Here is an 18,648-nt window from a genome sequence, read left to right as displayed (position 1 = left end):
GACTGGATAAGTCACAGCCACTCTGAACCCATAAGATGAGAATGAGGAACTATTGCTGGGGTGTCAGAGGCACTTTGATCTCAGGCTACCCTAGGTCTGTGGCACTGACGGGACAATTGTGGGATCCTAGGATACCTGATGTGTGAGATCCGGTGCTCTGGGGTCCGAGTAACAGGTGATATTCTGCTGGTTTCTGAGCCCACAAAGCCACTGTCTGTCTCTGGGGATGCCATCCAGGTCTCCTGAAAGAGGCAGTGTCCCTGTAAGTCTGGGGAATGTGCCCAAGGTACCTTCCAAAATCCTGGCCTGGGCTGCACCTCCCAGGGGTTCCTAGACCGGAGAGGCTGGTTCAGCTCCCAGCAGCCAGGTCCAAGGGGTGAGGGTCCTGAGGCCACAGCACAAGACAGCAGAGACTTCATACCCTGAGGGGACCCTGAACAAGTCCTGCCTCCCCAAGGAGGGGCAGCCACAGACCTTGGGAGACATAGTGGCAGATAAGGACTAGCCAAAGAAGGAGAAAGCCTTACTTCTAGTTTCTTCTGGTTGGGGCCGAGAACACCATGGTGTCCTAAATGCTCAGGCCCAGTGCTCTGGGAAAACAAACCCATCAAACATGTATATCTCCCACCCACTGGGTTTAACACACAGCTCAAAGACCAGAAACAGAGCAACACAGGTACCTGCTCTCAGTGAGTTCATGGTCTAGTGCAGATTCCTGACTTGTTCAGGCTCATTAGGACTCAGGAGTGTGTGTGTGTGTGTCTATGTGTGCGCATGTTTGTGTATGTGCATGTGTGTGTGCATGTGTGAGCGTGCACAGGCATATATAGCATCGTTCCATAAGGCGGTGCAGTAGTTTGGGGTTGTTGCTCTAATGGCACAAAGGGCATACAGTCAAGAGCAGCACCCTGGCTGTGCTGAGCCACCTCCCAGAAATAACAGGCAGTGGGCTACAAGCTCTCAGAAGGGGTACAGAGCTTTGGCAGAGGGATGGGCTGAGGGAGGCACTGGACATAGCCCTGCACGTCAGGTAAGAGAGTGGCTCACAGGGACAAGGGCAGCAGGCATTCTGAGAAGGAATAGCACAAGCAAAGTCCTGGAGGCAGAAAACTGAGGAGACCTGGAGATGGTCCAGGCCCCCATGTGGACACTCACCTCCAGGTGGGGTCTGCCAGCTGGGTGCAGAGACTTCTGTGGAAGGTGCTCAGAGATGCCGCTTCCCTCCAGGCTGGTCATACTGCTCTGGTGGGATGCTATGGACTTGCTGCTCAGAGGGTGGGGTAGTGTGTCAGGGCCTGGGGGAGCTGCCTTGGCCTTGTGTGGGCCCAGCATATGCCTGTCCCTGGCTTGAGATGTCTGCAAGCCTGGTGGCTCCACAGGTACCATCTGCTCCATGGCCTCCCTGGCAGGGGAAGAGAAGAGCATCCCTGAGCCCTGCCACAAGCCAGATAGCGCTGACCTGGGGCTCAGCCTGTCCCTGGAGCCAAGGTGCCTGGGGCGTAAGCTCTAGAGTCAGGTACTCCTGGGTGTCTGGTTCTGCCACCTTTTAGCTAAGTGACACTGGGCAAGACACTTCCCGTTTCAACCTCACTTTTCTCAACTGTAAATGGGGATGCTAACAAAAACCATCCAATGCACCACAGAGGGAGTTTGTGAAAACCAGTAAGCTAAAGCGGTGGTTCCCAGCCTCATGCAGTTGTAGCCCCCTCCCCTCTCTATTTCAGCCGTTTCCATAAACTTCCATCTTCTTAAAAGACTGGAGGTCATTATTATTAACAGAGGACCAGTATGTCATGTTACCAATAGAAGCTAACTTGAAAATAAATACAGAAAATCAGAAACAACATTATTATATTGGAATATCTCCTATTGCCTCCTGTTAAAGCTCTGGGCCTGAGGCTGGCTTCCACGCTCACCGGAGCATTTCTCTCTCTCCCCCTCTCTTTCTCTCTCAGAGAGGCATTACACTAACTGAGACTTTCTCCCTGGTGTCATCAGAAGGGCAGAGACTGACAGGAGAATCACGTTATTTATCACTGCATCTGTCCTAGTGAAGATTGAGTCTCACTCCGCCCTGAATCGTTCCCTGGGCTATCAGTGGTACGTGCTCCACACTGTGGAGAGACAGGACAGGCAAGCCAAGTCTACGCTGTCAAGTGCTGTCTAAGTCACCCTGACAATGATCACCCTTCTGGTTTCAGAGTGGTCCAGGATACTCTGTAGGGAAGGCTCAGGGACTTACTCAAGGGAGGCACTGTGACTTTTCTTAGCCTGTGCCGGGTGCTGCCTGCGGGGAGCCCTGGTGGCCTCTGCTTTTTCTGGAGCCAGAGACAGCCCATCAACTTCCAGGCTGTGGCCTTCCTCCTCCCCTTCCTCCTCTTCTCCCTCCTCGACTTCCTCCTCCATCCTCATGGCTTCTGGGAGAGACTTCACACTGAGGTACCTGCAAAAGAACATACAGAGGGGCCTGGCCTCTGGGCAGCAGGGGCAGCCAGGATCCAACGGCTGGCCGAATCAGGTCTGAGGGGCACTCACTGCTCCAGGAGGCCGGAGAAATCTTGCTCCATGTGCAGTTCCTTGTGCCTGTGCGGGGTCGGGCGGTCCTGAGGCCTGTCCTCTACCTCACTGCTGCCAGAGCTCACCTTCATGTTCAATGAGCAGGAGCCAGTGGTGGCAGCATCAGGCTGGGGCCAAAAAGTGGAGGGACAGAGATTCAGCAGATACTTAAACAACTTTTAAGCACTAACGTCATGCCAGGCTTGTGCTGTGTGTTGAATAGTAAGAAATGTGGCTGGGTGCAGTGGCTCACACCTGTAATCCTAACTCTGTGGGAGGCTAGGTGGGTGGATTGCTTGAGCTCAGGAGTTCAAGACCAGACTGAGCAAGAGCGAGACCCTGTCTCTACTAAAAATAGGAAAACTAGCCAGGTGTCATGTGGAGGCCTGTAGTCCCAGCCACTTGGGAGACTGAGGCAAGAGCCTGTGCCTAGGAGTTTGGGGTTGCTGTGAGCTATGATGCCATGGCACTCAACCCAGGGTGACAAAGTGACAGAGTGAGACTCTGTCTTAAAAAAAGAAAAGTAAGAAATACGTTATGGTCACTCACTCCACCCTTTTTTGAGATAGGGGCCTTGTTCTGTCACACAGGCTGGAGTTCATTGGCACAATCATAGCTCACTGCAGTCTCCAATTCCTGAGATCAAGTGATCCTCATGCCTCAGCCTCCAAAGTGGCTGGGACAATAGGCACACCTGCCACCACACCTGGCTAATTTAAAAGGTGTTTTTTCTCTCAAGACAGGGTCTTGTTATGTTGCCCATGCTGGCCTCAAACTCCTGGCCTCAAATGATCTTCCTAACTCAGCTTCCCAAAGTGCTGAGATTACAGGTATGAGCCGCCACACCTAGCCTCACCACCCTTTCATTCATGTGCAAAATGTAGAGACAGAACCATGTGATTTTCAATCCTGCCTGCCATGAACAGAGTGAACTATGTGCCATACAGCACACAGACAGCACTTCACAATCATCTCACCAGTATGGTTATTACAACCTACACACAGGTAACTGAGGCTCAAATGATTTGCCCAAAGTTACATAGTGAGGGGCAGAGCTAAGATTTGAATCCAGATTTCCAACCAGAAGCATCTCTCCTGATTCCTCTCCATTCCAGCATGGCCACCCAGTCTTCCAAACACCTTCACTGCAAGAGCACAGGGCCCCATCAAGGCAACCTGCTCATGTCCCCCCGGCCCCACTTCATGCATGTGATGCCACCTGCTGGGTTTCTTTACCCTCCAGGGCAGAGCACAGTGTGAGAGGACTCCCCCAACCAGCGGGCCAGCAAGACCTTGGCTGGCACAGATACCCTCCCAGTGCCCCACCCTAAGGCTCCAGGCCCTCTTTCCTGTTCCCATTTTCCACAGACAAGCCTTTACAGCACAGGCAACAAAAGTTTGGAGGTGTAGATACCCCACTGTGGTCATCTGTGCAACCATACCACACTCAGTTTGTTAAAAATGGAGAGAGTGATCATCTCTCAAGGAGGTGTGGTGCAGGCTGGGGAGACTTCCACAAGGCCCCTACCCATGTGTGGCCTTGTCTAGGCCTCACCCTTCATCCCACAGAACTACACACAAAGCCTGCAGGTCACCCTTGCCTCCCTTCCCTCTCACGTCACTCTCAGGCCAGTCAAACCCACCTATGGTCCTCTCTCAAGTCCACACATGCCTCTGCCTCTGCCCCACCACCTCCTCACCCCCAGCCTCAGACTGGGCTACCCACAAATCTCCTGCTGAAAAACCAGCAGAGCTTAAGGCCACACTCTTGCTGACTGACAAGCCCTTCCATCATGGGGTCCCTGCTGCCTCTCCAGCCACATCTTGTACTATTACTCCCCCTCACTTTCCATATCCTAACCACAGGGCCTCTGCACAGGCTGCTTCCCCTGCTGGATGCTTTCTCCTTTTGTACCTTCAGTTCCTACTGACCCTCAGGCCTCATTTAAATATTATTTCTTTGGGGAAAGTTTCACTGAAGTCCCACCCAAACTCCATCATGTTACCCTGTTACCTACTATCATAGAATATCATAATTTTTCTTCAGAGCACTGATCAAAATTATAATTAAATAATGGTGTAAATAGGTTAACTATATGAAAAACTCCACAAGGGTAGAGGCCACGTTCCCTACCTCTGCCCACCCCACTGAGTCCCCATCATGTGTCTTCTTTGGTCCTGGTTATGGTACATACTTAATAAATAAGCAATAAAGAAATGAATTAATAAAGAAATCAATGCATGGAGGAAGAGTTCAATATGGTTGAACAAAGAGGTACCTCAGGGTAGAGGGTCTTGAAGGCTGGTGTGGGGGCTTGTTCCGAGGGAGCAGGCAGGTGTGTTGGCTGGTGGGGGAGGGGTATGGCTGAGGAGCTGTCCAGAGCTGGGTCTGACCTGGATGGCTCAGACTCTTGCTGGGTCTGGTTCATGTGGTCTTTCAGCTCTTCCAGGCAAATTCCCAGGTGGTATATCTCCGCCTCCAGCTCCCTGGAACCCAGGATGGCAGTTACATCAGGCAGGCCCAGGAGCATGTGTCACAGCAGAGGCCCCAGGGAATGCCCATGTAGGATCCCCTTAGTGTCACCATTCAGATGATGTTGAGAACTCAAAATAAAGACGATGAAAGAAGGCTCTGCTGGGAATTAGGAGGCCCCAGGCGGAGTCCCCTCTGCCATCCACAGGTTGTGGGGCCTTAAGTAAATCCTGTGCCCCTCTGCCTCAGTTTCCCAAGAGTCTGACAAGGAGTTTCAGCTCTTTATCTCCCAGGTGACTTCTCATAGCATCCACAGGGACATAACCCACAGCTTTCAAATATTCCACCATTTGCCTATGTTGCTAATTGGGATAGGAGTTCTCTCTGTTCCTCTTGTGTACAAATTATGAGAACAAAGTGCCTCCCTTCTGGAGACAGAGGGAACCCAAGGGCCCGTCCCATCTGCCCTTCTGGGCATCTCTCCCCAGCATGTACCTGCTAGGATCAAATTCGCCAGATGTCCCCTCAGAGCTGGAAGGCTGCTGCTCCCTGGAGGCCTTCAGATACTCTTCCTCCAAGGCCGCATGGGCATCTTTCAGCTGCTGAAAACCCTGAAACCAGACCAGGGAGGCCTGAGTGCTCAGCCACTGACCCCGTCTCTGTAGACACAGTGGATGAGACAATTTGTGGGAAGCCATGGGACTAGAGAGAAGCTGGGGCTGGGGACCTCTGGAGGCTGCCAGCCCTGGCCACCTCTCTGCCATCAGACTGGCATAGGAGAGGCACAACTTAGAGCTTTGGCACCAGCTCCCGGGAGTACCAGCCCTTCCTGGGTAGACTCCTAAGAACCCCAATGCACCATGACAGCCACAGCATCAAGTATGCTATCACTATGTCCCTGTAAGGACCTGGCATTTGAGAGACTCTGGATCTTTATCCTTGAAGTACAAAACTATGGGTTTCAGGAAATTAGGCACTCTTTTCCCAAGACTTCATAGATTATCAAGACAGATGACGTCTTGTCACGTCAAGGCAGTTGAGCACTGGACTTGCGTTTGCTGAGCCCTGAGGCTCTGCAATAAGGCACTTTGTATTTATCCACTTCATCTTCCATGTAATCATAATGAGAGGGGTAAGTTATCATCTTCATTTAAAAAGGATGAAACTCAGGCACAGAGAGGTTATTTAAGTTGATGAAGGTCACAGAGTGAGTGAGCTGCAGGGCCAAGATGGGAACCCGGGTCTTCTGACTCCCCAGCTCCCGGTCCGGACACTTCCACCAGGCTCCCACAGCAAACATGAGCACATTTAGGACATGGCCCAAACTACAGGCAGTGGCATCCTCATCCCTGTCTTTGTATCATCTCCATCCCACTCAGCCCTGGGGATAGACAGAAGCCAAGGATAACCGAGAATCCAGCCCCTGGGTCACATGTGTGTTCCATCTCCCTGAATATGGGGAATTAGCACAGCAAGGAAGAAAGTGAATGGTTCTAATTTCCAAGATCCTTGATCATCCTCGTGATGATATAATATGGTGCATGTCACACATTTTGTAATTGGAAAGTGGACATGGCATGTCTATAACCACATAGGAAAATACTCAATGCCATAACAATATTTTACAAATTAGGCACACTGCCTCTGCCCCCGCAGACCCTTTCTCAGCTCCACCCTGCTCTCTGCCCCAAGCATCATGGTCTCCCTAACTGTGATGGGTGTCCAGTAGGAGGAGCTGGAGACCTGGGAGTGGGAATGGATCCCAGCAGTCACAACTCCCTGGGGACCCCAGCCTTGCTGGGTCCTGAGGCTGCCACATCTGTGCTGACGGTCCCCTACCTTGACCCTGACACTCCAGCCTGGTGACCTCCACCTGCTCTTCACAGGGCCCTGGCTGCTGCAGCAGGAATCTAAATTGTATATATAGAGTTATCTAAAACTCCAAAGTCCAAAAGGAAATAAGCCAATCATTGTTCTCTTAAGGGTCTCTTTGCCTTTTTTTAATCCTAGTTTGTCAACTACTTTTACTTTTTTTTTAAAGAGATTTTTAAAAAGGAAAGGCCCTTTTCTGGCTGCTGAGAGGCAGGACAATGGGTAGGAAGCAGTACAGGACAATGACTATGACCTTGGAGTTGGGAGGCAGAAAAAGACCTGGTTTCAGGCTTGGGTGCCAATAGCTGAATCCCTTTTGTGTTGCCCCTCTGGGATTCAGCTCCATCCTGGCTAAGGAGTGGTAATGACTGTAACTGCCTCCCCATGTTTTAAAATAATGTGCCCTAAAGGTTTACCAAAGTGCCCAGTATACCACTATGATTACTTAATAAATGGTAACTATTGTGATATAATGACTGTCATCATGGGACACTATGCAAGAGCTGTTTGCTCTAAAAGGAAACACTGTGTCTGGGATTCTCTAGTCTGTCTTGCAGTAAAAGATGCTTCAGAGCCTTATCCATGGGAGACAGTGGCTGTCCAGCAGCTCATGTGCATCTCCTGAATTGGATGATACCTTGAGTTGGTCCCAGGCTGTGAGCCATCCTGCCCTTATCAGTCTTTCAAAGGATTCCACCTGGACATGGGGACAGAAAAGAAATATGCCCTATTAATTGAGTCCTTCAGACTCCCACAGTCAGCCACATTTGCACTACACAAGAGGAGCTGGGTCTGGCCTCAGGATGTGGCATTTCTGCCAAGCATGGAGAGGCGGGTGCTAGAAACAAACTCTACTGTTGGTCTTAGCCATGGCAGCCTGGGGAAAGATCAAGAAGGAACCTGAGGAATATATCGACAACAAAGCACACTCGTGTGCATGACGATCTGTGAACCAGGGTATATACTGCAGCATGTATGGTGGGTGGGGGCAACTGGAAATTGCCTAAATCTCTGTGCATGGAATAGCAGCAGCCATCAACAAGACGAAGGTACATGTGTATGTTCTGAGCAACAAGTGCCCCAAGACCTATTTTTCAGTGTCAAATCAAGGTACAGAGCAATGTTTATTATGCTACAGCTGTATAAAACATACAGGGAATAAAAAGGGGAAATATAAATATTTTTATATATGACAAACTATCTCTAGCAGGATTCAAGAAACTAAAACATGAATTGCTTCTGGGGAGTGGCTGGCGGACGGGAATGGGAGTGAGATTTCCTACTCCATGTTCTCTATATCCTTTGAACAATGGGAATTCATTGCCTACCCAAAAATAAATGTCCAAATTCAGGATATTAAGAGAGTCAAGGCACAGTACTATAAATGCATATGTGTGCATTCAACAGTTGTGCATGGGTGGGAGAAAAAGACTTATTTTTAGCTGAATATGTCCTTTGTCCTGAGTGTGTGATGGTCTTTACCACAAGCATCTATTATCTTTCCTCCCAAAATGCTTTAATTAGGGAAAAAAAAGAAAGGGATTTGGGATTTAATTTTAGAAATGAATATAATTATATTATATGTAATAAAAATGTATAAACTATACATGTAATTAAAAATTTTCTAGTAGCATCATTAAAAGTGTAAAAAGAAACAAATGAAATCAATTTTAATAATATATTTTATTTAATACCAGCTATTATTTCAACATGTGATCAATATAAAAATTATTAAGGGTATAGCACTGCAAGCCTTCCTCAAGAGAACGGAAAGAGAGGAAGTTAACAACTTAATGGGACATCTCAAGCAACTGGAAAAGGAAGAACATTCCAACCCCAAACCCAGTAGAAGAAAAGAACCAAAATTAGAGCAGAATTAAATGAAATTGAAAACAAAAGAATTATACAACAGATCAATAAATCAAAAAGTTGGTTTTTTGAAAAGGTCAATAAAATAGATAAACCTTTGGCTAACCTAACCAGGAAAAAAAGAGTAAAATCTCTAATCCCATCAATCAGAAACGACGAAGACGAAATAACAGCAGACTCCTCAGAAATTCAAAAAATCCTTAATGATTATTATAAGAAACTTTATTCTCAGAAATATGAAAATCTGAAGGAAATTGACCAATACTTGGAAGCATGTCACCTTTCAAGACTTAGCTGGAATCAAGTGGAAATGTTGAACAGGCCAATATCAAGTTCTGAAATAGCATCAACCATACAAAATCTTCCTAAAAAGAAAAGCCCGGGACCAGATGGCTTCACTTCAGAATGCTACCAAAACTTTAAAGAGGAGCTAGTACCTATATTACTCAACCTGTTCCAAAATGTACAACCTGTTCTCAAAATGTTCCAAAAAGAAGGAAGACTACCCAACACATTCTATGAAGCAAACATCACCCTGATTCTCAAACCAGGAAAAGACCCAACAAGAAAAGAAAATTATAGACCAATATCACTAAGGAATATAGATGCAAAAATATTCAACAAGATCCTAACAAACAGAATCCAGCAACACATCAAACAAATTATACATCATGACCAAGTCGGTTTTATCCTAGGGTCTCAAGATTGGTTCAATATACATAAATCTATAAGTATAATTCAGCACATAAACTAAAAAACAAAGACCATATGATTCTCTCAATTGATGCAGAAAAAGCTTTTGATAATATCCAGCATCCCTTCATGATCAGAACACTTAAGAAAATTGGTATAGAAGGGACATTTCTTAAACTGATAGAGGTCATCTACAGCAAACCTACAGCCAATATCGTATTGAATGGAGTTAAATTGAAATCATTTCCACTCAGATCAGGAACCAGACAAGGCTGCCCATTGTCTCCACTGCTCTTTAACATTGTAAGGAAAGTTTTAGCCACCACAATTAGGGAAGAAAAGGTGATCAAGGGTATCCATATAGGGTCAGAAGAGATCAAACTTTCGCTCTTCGCAGATGATATGATTGTATATCTGGAAAACACCAGGGATTCTACTACAAAACTCTTAGAAGTGATCAAGGAATACAGCAGCGTCTCAGGTTACAAAATCAACATTCATAAATTGGTAGCCTTTATATATACCAACAATAGTCAAGCTGAAAAAACAGTTAAGGACTCTATTCCATTCACAGTAGTGCCAAAGAAGATGAAATATTTGGGAGTTTATCTAAAAAAGGACGTGAAAGATCTCTATAAAGAGAACTATGAAACTCTAAGAAAAGAAATAGCTGAAAATGTTAACAAATGGAAAAACATACCATGCTCATGGCTGGGAAGAATCAACATTGTTAAAATGTCCATACTACCCAAAGCAATATACAATTTTAATGCAATCCCTATTAAAGCTCCACTGTCATATTTTAAAGATCTTGAAAAAATAATACTTCATTTTATATGGAATCAGAAAAAAACCTCGAATAGCCAAGACATTACTCAGAAATAAAAACAAAGCAGGAGGAATCACGCTACCAGACCTCAGACTATACTACTAATCAATAGTGATCAAAACAGCATGGTATTGGCACAAAAACAGAGAAGTAGATGTCTGGAATAGAATAGAGAACTAAGAGATGAATCCAGCTACTTACCGTTATTTGATCTTTGACAAGCCAATTAAAAACATTCAGTGGGGAAAAGATTCCCTATTTAACAAATGGTGCTGGGTGAACTGGCTGGCAATCTGTAGAAGACTGAAACTGGACCCACACCTTTCACCATTAACTGGATAATGGTGAAATAGATAGACTCTCACTGGATTAAAGATTTAAACTTAAGTCATGAAACTATAAAAATACTAGAAGAGAGTGCAGAGAAAACCCTTGAAGGAATCAATCTGGGCGAGTATTTTATGAAGAGGAACCCCCACCCCTGGGCAATTGAAGCAGCTTCAAAATACACTACTGGGATCTGATCAAACTATAAAGCTTCTGCACAGCCAAGAACACAGTAAGTAAAGCAAGCAAACAGCCCTCAGAATGGGAGAGGATATTTGCAGGTTATGTCTCTGACAAAGGTTTAATAACCAGAATCCACAGAGAACTCAAACGTATAAGCAAGAAAAAACAAGTGATCTCATCTCAGGCTGGGCAAGGGACTTGAAGAGAAACTTCTCTGAAGAAGACAGGTGCACGGCCTACAAACATATGAAAAAATGCTCATCATCTTTAATCATCAGAGAAATGCAAATCAAAACTACCTTGAGATACCATCTAACTCCAGTAAGATTAGCCCAAATCACAAAATCCCAAGACCAGAGATGTTGGCGTGGATGTGGAGAAAAGGGAACACTTCTACACTGCTGGTGGGAATGCAAATCAATACATTCCTTTTGGAAAGATGTTTGGAGAACACTTAGAAATCTAAAAATAGATCTGCCATTCAATCCTATAATTCCTCTACTAGGTTTATACCCAGAAGACCAAAAATCACATTATAACAAAGATATTTATACCAGAATGCTTATTGCCACCCAATTCATAATTGCTAAGTCATGGAAAAAGCCCAAGTGCCCATAGATCCACGAATGGATTAATAAATTGTGGTATATGTACACCATGGAATATTATGCAGCCTTAAAGAAAGATCGAGACTTTGCCTCTTTCATGTTTACATGGATGGAGCTGGAACATATTCTTCTTAGTAAAGTATCTCAAGAATGGAAGAAAAAGTATCCAATGTACTCAGCCCTACTATGAAGCTAATTTATGGCTTTCATATGAAAGCTATAACCCAGTTATAACTTAAGAATATGGGGAAGGGGGAGAGGGAGGGGAGGGAAGGGGGAAGATGGGCGGAGGGAGGGTGATTGGTGGGATTACACCTGCGGTGCATCTTACAAGGGTACATGTGAAACTTAGTAAATGTAGAATATAAATGTCTTAACACAATAATTAAGAAAATGCCAGGAAGGCTATGTTAACCAGTGTGATGAAAATGTGTCAAACGATCTATAAAACCAGTGTATGGTACCCCATGATTGCATTAATGTACACCGCTATGATTTAATAGTTAAAAAATATATATATATAAATAAAAATTAGGAAGGGAATATATTATACTCTTTTCACACTACATTTTTGAAATCTGGGGTGTGTTTTACGTTCATTGCACATTTCAGTTTGGAATGGACCATGTCACGTATTCAATGGCCACAAATGGCCCATGGCTCCCATATTGGACAGCCCAGCCTTGCTCACCTAGTACCTGCTCCTGCGGTATGTGACCTGACTTTGCTTTATTTTATGGATAAAGAAGAAAGGTCTCTGGAGTTATAGGACCAAGAATGGTGGTAATAAACATGAATAAAGTACTTGAGCGTGTCACTCCAGCATGGATGAGCCTTGAAAACATCATGATAAGTAAAAGAAGTCAGGCACAAAAGGGCAAATATTCTTTGAATCTATTTATATGAAATGCCCAGAAAAGGTAAGTCCATAGAGACAGAAGGCAGACCAGCAGCTGTCTGAGGTTGGGGGAAAAGGGAATGGGGAGTGATTGCTCAATAGAGATGGGATTTCTTATTGGGTGATGAAAACATTCTAAAAACTGTTTGTGGCGATGGTTGAGTGAGCTGTGAATACACTGAAAACCACTCAAGCATCCACTTCAAATGAGTGGATCGTATGTTATAGGAATTATGTTTCAATAAAACTATCACTAAAAAGAAAAGAAAGGGAAGAGGAAAAGAAAAGAGTATAGCAAAGAAAAAGAAAAAATAAGGAATGTTTCTCTTAAGGAATTTGTAGACAGGGTGGTACATGTAACTATTGTATTTCCCTTTTTGCATCAGCAACTAGGAAGCTCAAAGCTAAATGTGTGACTGGATAAAGTGCTCAGGGTCCAATAACACATTTTGTTCACTCTCTTCACCCTAAGTTAATTGTTTTTCTACTCTACTTCCCTTCTGCTTCAGTTTCCTCATTTCCATTTTCAGAATGAGGTTAAAATGTACGTATTTTCATAAGCTGCTTTAAAGCACTTTTGGAATAAAGCCAAATATATAGTTATAAATAGACCTGCAAAGAATTCACCATTACCTGGACTGTTTGGTGAAAATATAAAGGCCCTTTGAGAGGTAACTGAAAATTGATTGCTATAATAAAATAAACTAAGAAAGTGGGGGAAAAAAAAAAGGCTCAGCACCTGTGGCTCAAACAGCTAAGGTGCCAGCCAAATACACCTGAGCTGGCGGGTTCGAATTCAGCCCGGGCTCACCAAACAACAATGATGGCTGCGACCAAAAACTGCCTTGTGGCAGACACCTGTAGTCCCAGCTACTTGGGAGGCGAAGGCAGGAGAATTGCTTGAGCCCAGGAGTTGGAGGTTGCTGTGAGCTGTGATGCCACAGCACTCTACCCAGGGTGACAGCTTGAGGCTCTGTCTTAGAAAAAAAAAAAAAGAAAGTGGGGAGGTGGAGTGGAAGGTCTGTTACCCTTCCAGAATCCTGGAAGAGCTTCCTGGAAGCCCACCAGGAAACAATTTTAAGCACAACTGGAGGCATTTTGATGTGATGCCCTAAAGGAGGCATTAAACCTAGTACTGAATGACAAGGAGGCCAGAGTTTGTGGCCTCTAAAATCAGGGGAGAGGCACATATTTTTGAGATGGCTGAGTTAACTCCGTACAGAGACTGGGAATGGCAAGTGAGTATCCCAGAGAGCCTCTTGTCCACGGTGGGTCAAGTCTGCTCTCTCCAGGTGGGTTAAGTTTCTCCAGAGCAAAGTTAGGATTCCACTCACCTTGGCCAGGAACTGGCTGGCCTGAGAAGCCAGTGCCTGAGTCCGCTCTGCTGAGGGCTGGTCCTGGGCATTGCCTCGGTTCTCCAGGAGCTGCCTTGGGATGGGCACAGTGGTAGGTGAGGAGGGGCTCAGGTCTCCTGCAGTCAACAGCCACCCTGGAATATACAAACACTGAAACCTGGGCCCAGAACAGTCCTTCCAGGGTCTGAAGGACAGCCTGAACCTCAAAATCACCATCTCCATCGTCTTGTGGGCCATCTTCACACTGGCAGAGGCAGTAGGCTGGGCAGAGTGCCATTTCTCATGTACAGCAGAGAACATATTCTGGATCTGCCCTGATTCACTCTGCTAGAAGGAGTAGGGCCATGCCAAGCTTTTGGGGTTCCTGCCACTACTGCATGCTGTAACTCAGGAGTTGTGGGATCAAGGCTCAGCCCTTCCCCTTCCTAGTTGTGTGACCTTCAGCACGTCCTCACCTGTCCAAGCCTTGGTCTCCTTAACTGTCATAGGGTACAATGTGTATACCTCACGGGGTTAATGTGGGGATTAACTGAGATCAACTTGTCAAGGCTTCCTACAGGGCCTGGCCCTGATATGGCCTCCCCAAGGACAACTTTCATTGTTATGCAATGCACCCAGATCACCAACATGCTGAGCCCTAGAGCCAGGGCTTCACCCTAGAGTGGGACTCTTTCCACATCACTATTTGACCTTTTCCAGTCAAAGAGCACAGAGTGAGGCCTTGCTTCTCATTCCCCTGGCCTGAAGCCGGTGCCATCCTCAGACAAACCAAGTCCCCTCTAAGAGCAGAATCACAGGCAGAAGCAGCCTTCCAGACACGCTCCCCTCCCAGGCTCACCTGAGGCCTCAGAAGCCTGGGCATCCTCCGTGGGGCCCGGCCGCCACTCCACTGAGCAGGGCTGTGGGATGGTGAAGGACAAGACCTTGGTCCCCTGGGGCACTGTTCCTGTGCGGATGCTGTGGCTGGGCCGGGGTGGGTCTGAGTACAGGTTCACCTGTGAAAGAGGAGGCACGAGAAGAGCTTCAGGATGGGACCACCCACCAAAAGACCTATCTTCATTCACTGCTTCATGTAAGTGCTCAACAAACATGCCCCGCAGTAACAAATATGACCTGTCAGTGGTGCTCTTGCAGAGGCCAACCCTGGGCCAGGGGCTTACACACATGCCTTTTCAGCTTACCTTTACGGCAGTCCTGAAAGGGTGACAGGCCCACAGCAATCATCTCCTCTGAGACTCAGAGAGGTTAAGAAATTTACTCAAAATCTCCAGCTTATAAATCCTTAGACTAAGATTATAGCATTGCATGCAGTACATAACCCCAAAGCCTACGATTTCCCGCTACTGACAATAATTTTTACTAGTAATATTTGTTATGTTATATTTTATATATATTATGTATCATATATCATATATTAATTTTATTATATATAATTACACAATGTAATATATTATATTTATTTATATATTATATATTTATATATAAAATATATATCATATTTACTAGTAATATTTGTTATATACATATCTTATAATATATAACATAATTCTTTCTTAGTAACAAATATAAATATTTCCACTAATAATTATTAAACTGATAATAATGGCAACTAATGGCTATTTGAGCCAATGACCGAACCACCAGAGAACAGATTCATCTGTCATTGGCAGCACATCTGCACCACCTGAGGAGAGATTTAATAGGCAAATAGCCCAGTTTGTGAGAGAGAAGTCTGGAGTCAGCCCGATGACCAAGGAAGACCTTTTGAAACTCAAAAGTAGAAGGAAGCCATGAACCATACAATGGTTTGCAACAGAGTTTGGAGAACTATGGTCTGTTTTTGTAAATAGGGTTTATTGAATACTACCATGACTATTTACGTATCATTTATAGCTGCTTTACACCCTAGCAGCAGAGTGGAATAGTTGGAACAGACTATCTGGTCCACAAAGCTGAAAATATTCACCATCTGGCCCTTTACAGAGATATTTGCCAACTGTGGCTTAGTGTGTGGGCTCTGTGGTCAGAGCCCAGGTTCATGTCCAGGCTCCATCACTGCATACCTCTGAACGCTAGTTGACTTAATTAACCTCTCTGAGCACAGAGTAAGTGCTCAATAAACAGCAGTCACCACACTTACATACATTGTCATATTCCCCATCACCATCCTCATCGTCACCCATTAGCACCCTCACTGTCACTGTCACCATCACCATCATTCTCACCATAACTGTCCGGCACCATCGCCACTATCATCATCACCACCCTCACCATTACGGCCATCACCATAATCACTCTCACCCACACCCTCAACCCCACCGTCATCTTTATCACCTGCGCCATCATCACCACCACCACCACCATCACCATCACTAATTGCACACCCACCATGGAGGCAGGTCTATGGAAAAGCCACATTCTGCCTCAGTGGCTCTTGCTCATTGTAATGTCTGGTGGTTTATCTCAACTGCTTGCTGCTTCCCCAAGGTCAGGAGTGGGTAGTTCAGGGTGTGTCTGGTGGAGGAAGCTCCTTGGCCCCCAGATAGGCAGACTTTCTTGCTTAAGCTGCTCTTCAGCTCCAGAATCTACTCTGAGTATGGCATGGGCCCTGCTGCCTCCCCCTCTCAGCCCAGACTCTAGATGAAAACAAAGCTGGATTTTCATAATCCCCTCAGCCATCTGCTCAGACCTGCCTGTGGGGACTTGTCATCAGCACCCCTTTCCTCCTCAGATGACCCCAATCCTGAGGGAGGCCCTCTGACACATTTCCCTACATGGGGAGTAGAGGGAAAAGCAGCTCTGAGCTGAGTGGGCTGGGGAAGCCAGGAGACCACTTTGTTTGAGGGATTGAGGAGGAGCCACAGGCCACAGCCTGCGAAGCCACATGAAGTGGGGAGTGGGTGTGGGTGTGTGGCACCTGCTGGCTGCTCAGGCCTGTCTCACCCAGGACCAGTCTCCTTGGACATAGCTGTAGCCACCCTGGGAGGCTAGGGGCACACCTAGCCTCACCCCTTTTAAGGCAGGGTGTCCCTTGGTTCTCCCTGAGCCTGGAGTAGCCCCTCACGCATTCTGTGAAGCGCATGAGGATTCTCTAAGGAGCAGACCAGCAGTCTGGGAAAGATGGGGTTAAACAAATGAATATTCTCTGCACAGATAGATCTCTCACAGCCTTTAAAATGCTAATGAGCTTTGTGAATGGGGCAGGAGGAGAGGGGCAGGGTGTGGAGGGAGCCCCCAACTCCTCCTAACATGGACCTCCCTATTCCATCCCTACCAGCAGCTTCTGGACCAACTAGTGGACATCAGAACACACAGAAAAAGGTGGTTTTATGCTATTCCCTTAATTCTTTCTGGGGGTAACTTCTGGTCACCTCAGCTCTTCCAGATGTCCCTGCAGCTGAAATGGGGGAGAGGGACAGGGGGAGGTACCAAATGGCAGCCTAGGAGTGAGATCACCATAAACTCTGGCCAGAGGCCAGTGTACAGGACAGAGCCACCAGTGACTACTGGATAGTTCCGGCTCCTTGCCCGCAGCTGGGCTCTCTGGCTCTGCCCCACCCCTGGGCCCCACATCCACTGGTGGTCCCAGGCCAGGCCTTGGTCAGCCTCCCATGCTGCTGTTATTTAGTCTATTTCTGCTGGAGAGGGTGGTGTGAACAGTGGGCTTCGGAGTCAGGGGGCTGGGTTCAAACTCCTGCACTGGTACCTGCTTGTTGAGTCACTTAACCTCTCGGTGTCTCAGCTTCCCCAACTGCAAATTACTTAGGACAGTGGTCATCACTTATTAGCATCTTATGGCTATAACCACCATCAAGCTGCCTCATCCCTATGCCTCCTCCTCACCCCAGGACCAAGGCCTGAGACGGGCTTACCCAGGTAAGGGGAAGGGGACACCTATTCTGGAATCAGGCAGGTTTGAGTCCCAACTTTGCCTCTTGTACCAGCTGCAGGATGTTGAACTGGCTGAGCCTCAGTTTCTGCATGTGGTGAGGCTCAGACGAGAGGACCTTTAGCCTAGGGTTGGCACTTTTTGCTTCTCAGCCAATGTCAGTCTCCTTCTGTGGGTCCCTAGCCACTGCTACCCACTCACTCTCCGGGCCTTGCCTGGGTGTCTAAGACTACATGCCCAGCCCTCGCCAGTGGGCTTTCTGAGCACAGCAAGGGGCCTCAGAAGTGCTGAGGAGGCCACTGTCCACCTGCTCAGCTGAGGGGCAGGAGGGCCTCTGGGAACTGGGCTCCCTGATGAGTGCTCTGACAGGGTTGGGGTGCCGTCCCATCCCGCGTCTCCTGAGCCTTGGGGTGACAGAGCCCTGGAGAGAATATGGAAGCCAAGTCAGCTGGACTTGGGCGAGCCCCTTCCTGGCTCTGGGGCTCCTGTCCACCTCTTCATCTTGGGACTGGAAGACTGCCCTGTATTTCTCCAGGGCGCCTGTGAGATTGGGGGGCAAGGGTAGAGTCCAAGTGAACCGTGTTCACCCTTCTCTTAAGAAGAGCTTTCAGGGCAAGCAGTCATTTTTTCAGAAAGTGGGAGTAAGCGAGCTGGTGGCAGCCTAGGAGTGAGATCACCTAGGAGTGAACCACCTCCCTTTCCCTCCTGGGATGCTGTCTCTGTCTCTCTCTCACAAACACACACACAAGCCAGGACACCCGGGTGCCCACATGTGGGGAAGGCCCTGAGATCCCATGAGAGGAGGCACCATGGCTGTTCTCCCTGCCTGTGCCTGTCCCTGGGCCTGGCACACATGAGCACTCAGTAAACCCCATTTACTAACTAGTGATATTCTCTAACTGTTGAAGAACTTCTCATATACTGACTGGTGCCTATAAATGTGCACAGGAGAACAAGGGAGGAGGGGGCCCAGGGCACTCCATCTCCACCCCTGCCCGCCCCGTGACCTTTTGCAGCCTCTACCCCCCAACTGGGGTCCCAGTTCCCTAGACTGTAAAATGGGGAAGCTAAAGGATTTGGTTCCTTTCTCCTTGGA

The 18,648-nt window shown here is 47.0% G+C and overlaps 1 protein-coding gene across 6 annotated transcripts in view; it reads right to left on the bottom strand.

Annotated features, from left to right (window-relative positions):
• The window catches only part of AKNA (AT-hook transcription factor), a 64,693-nt gene that overhangs the window by 22,419 nt on the left and 23,626 nt on the right, over positions 1-18,648 (bottom strand). For 4 of the 6 annotated variants that reach the window (XM_053564829.1, XM_053564810.1, XM_053564835.1 and 1 more), the window contains exons 5-13: positions 14,502-14,658; positions 13,643-13,797; positions 7,539-7,598; positions 5,525-5,688; positions 4,836-5,043; positions 2,536-2,684; positions 2,243-2,443; positions 1,156-1,402; positions 136-242 (exon numbers count right to left, since the gene is read on the bottom strand). In XM_053564829.1, coding sequence (XP_053420804.1) covers positions 136-242; positions 1,156-1,402; positions 2,243-2,443; positions 2,536-2,684; positions 4,836-5,043; positions 5,525-5,688; positions 7,539-7,598; positions 13,643-13,797; positions 14,502-14,658 — 1,448 coding nt within the window. The remainder of the gene's footprint in view (positions 1-135; positions 243-1,155; positions 1,403-2,242; positions 2,444-2,535; positions 2,685-4,835; positions 5,044-5,524; positions 5,689-7,538; positions 7,599-13,642; positions 13,798-14,501; positions 14,659-18,648) is intronic. The other 2 variants (XM_053564838.1, XM_053564849.1) reach the window with 2 other exon arrangements.

The sequence above is a fragment of the Nycticebus coucang genome, chromosome 2 (genome assembly GCF_027406575.1).
Source record: "Nycticebus coucang isolate mNycCou1 chromosome 2, mNycCou1.pri, whole genome shotgun sequence".
Classification (NCBI taxonomy): Eukaryota; Metazoa; Chordata; class Mammalia; order Primates; family Lorisidae; genus Nycticebus; species Nycticebus coucang.
Note: the sequence above shows the minus strand (reverse complement) of the source record. Positions and strands in the feature narration are given on the sequence as shown.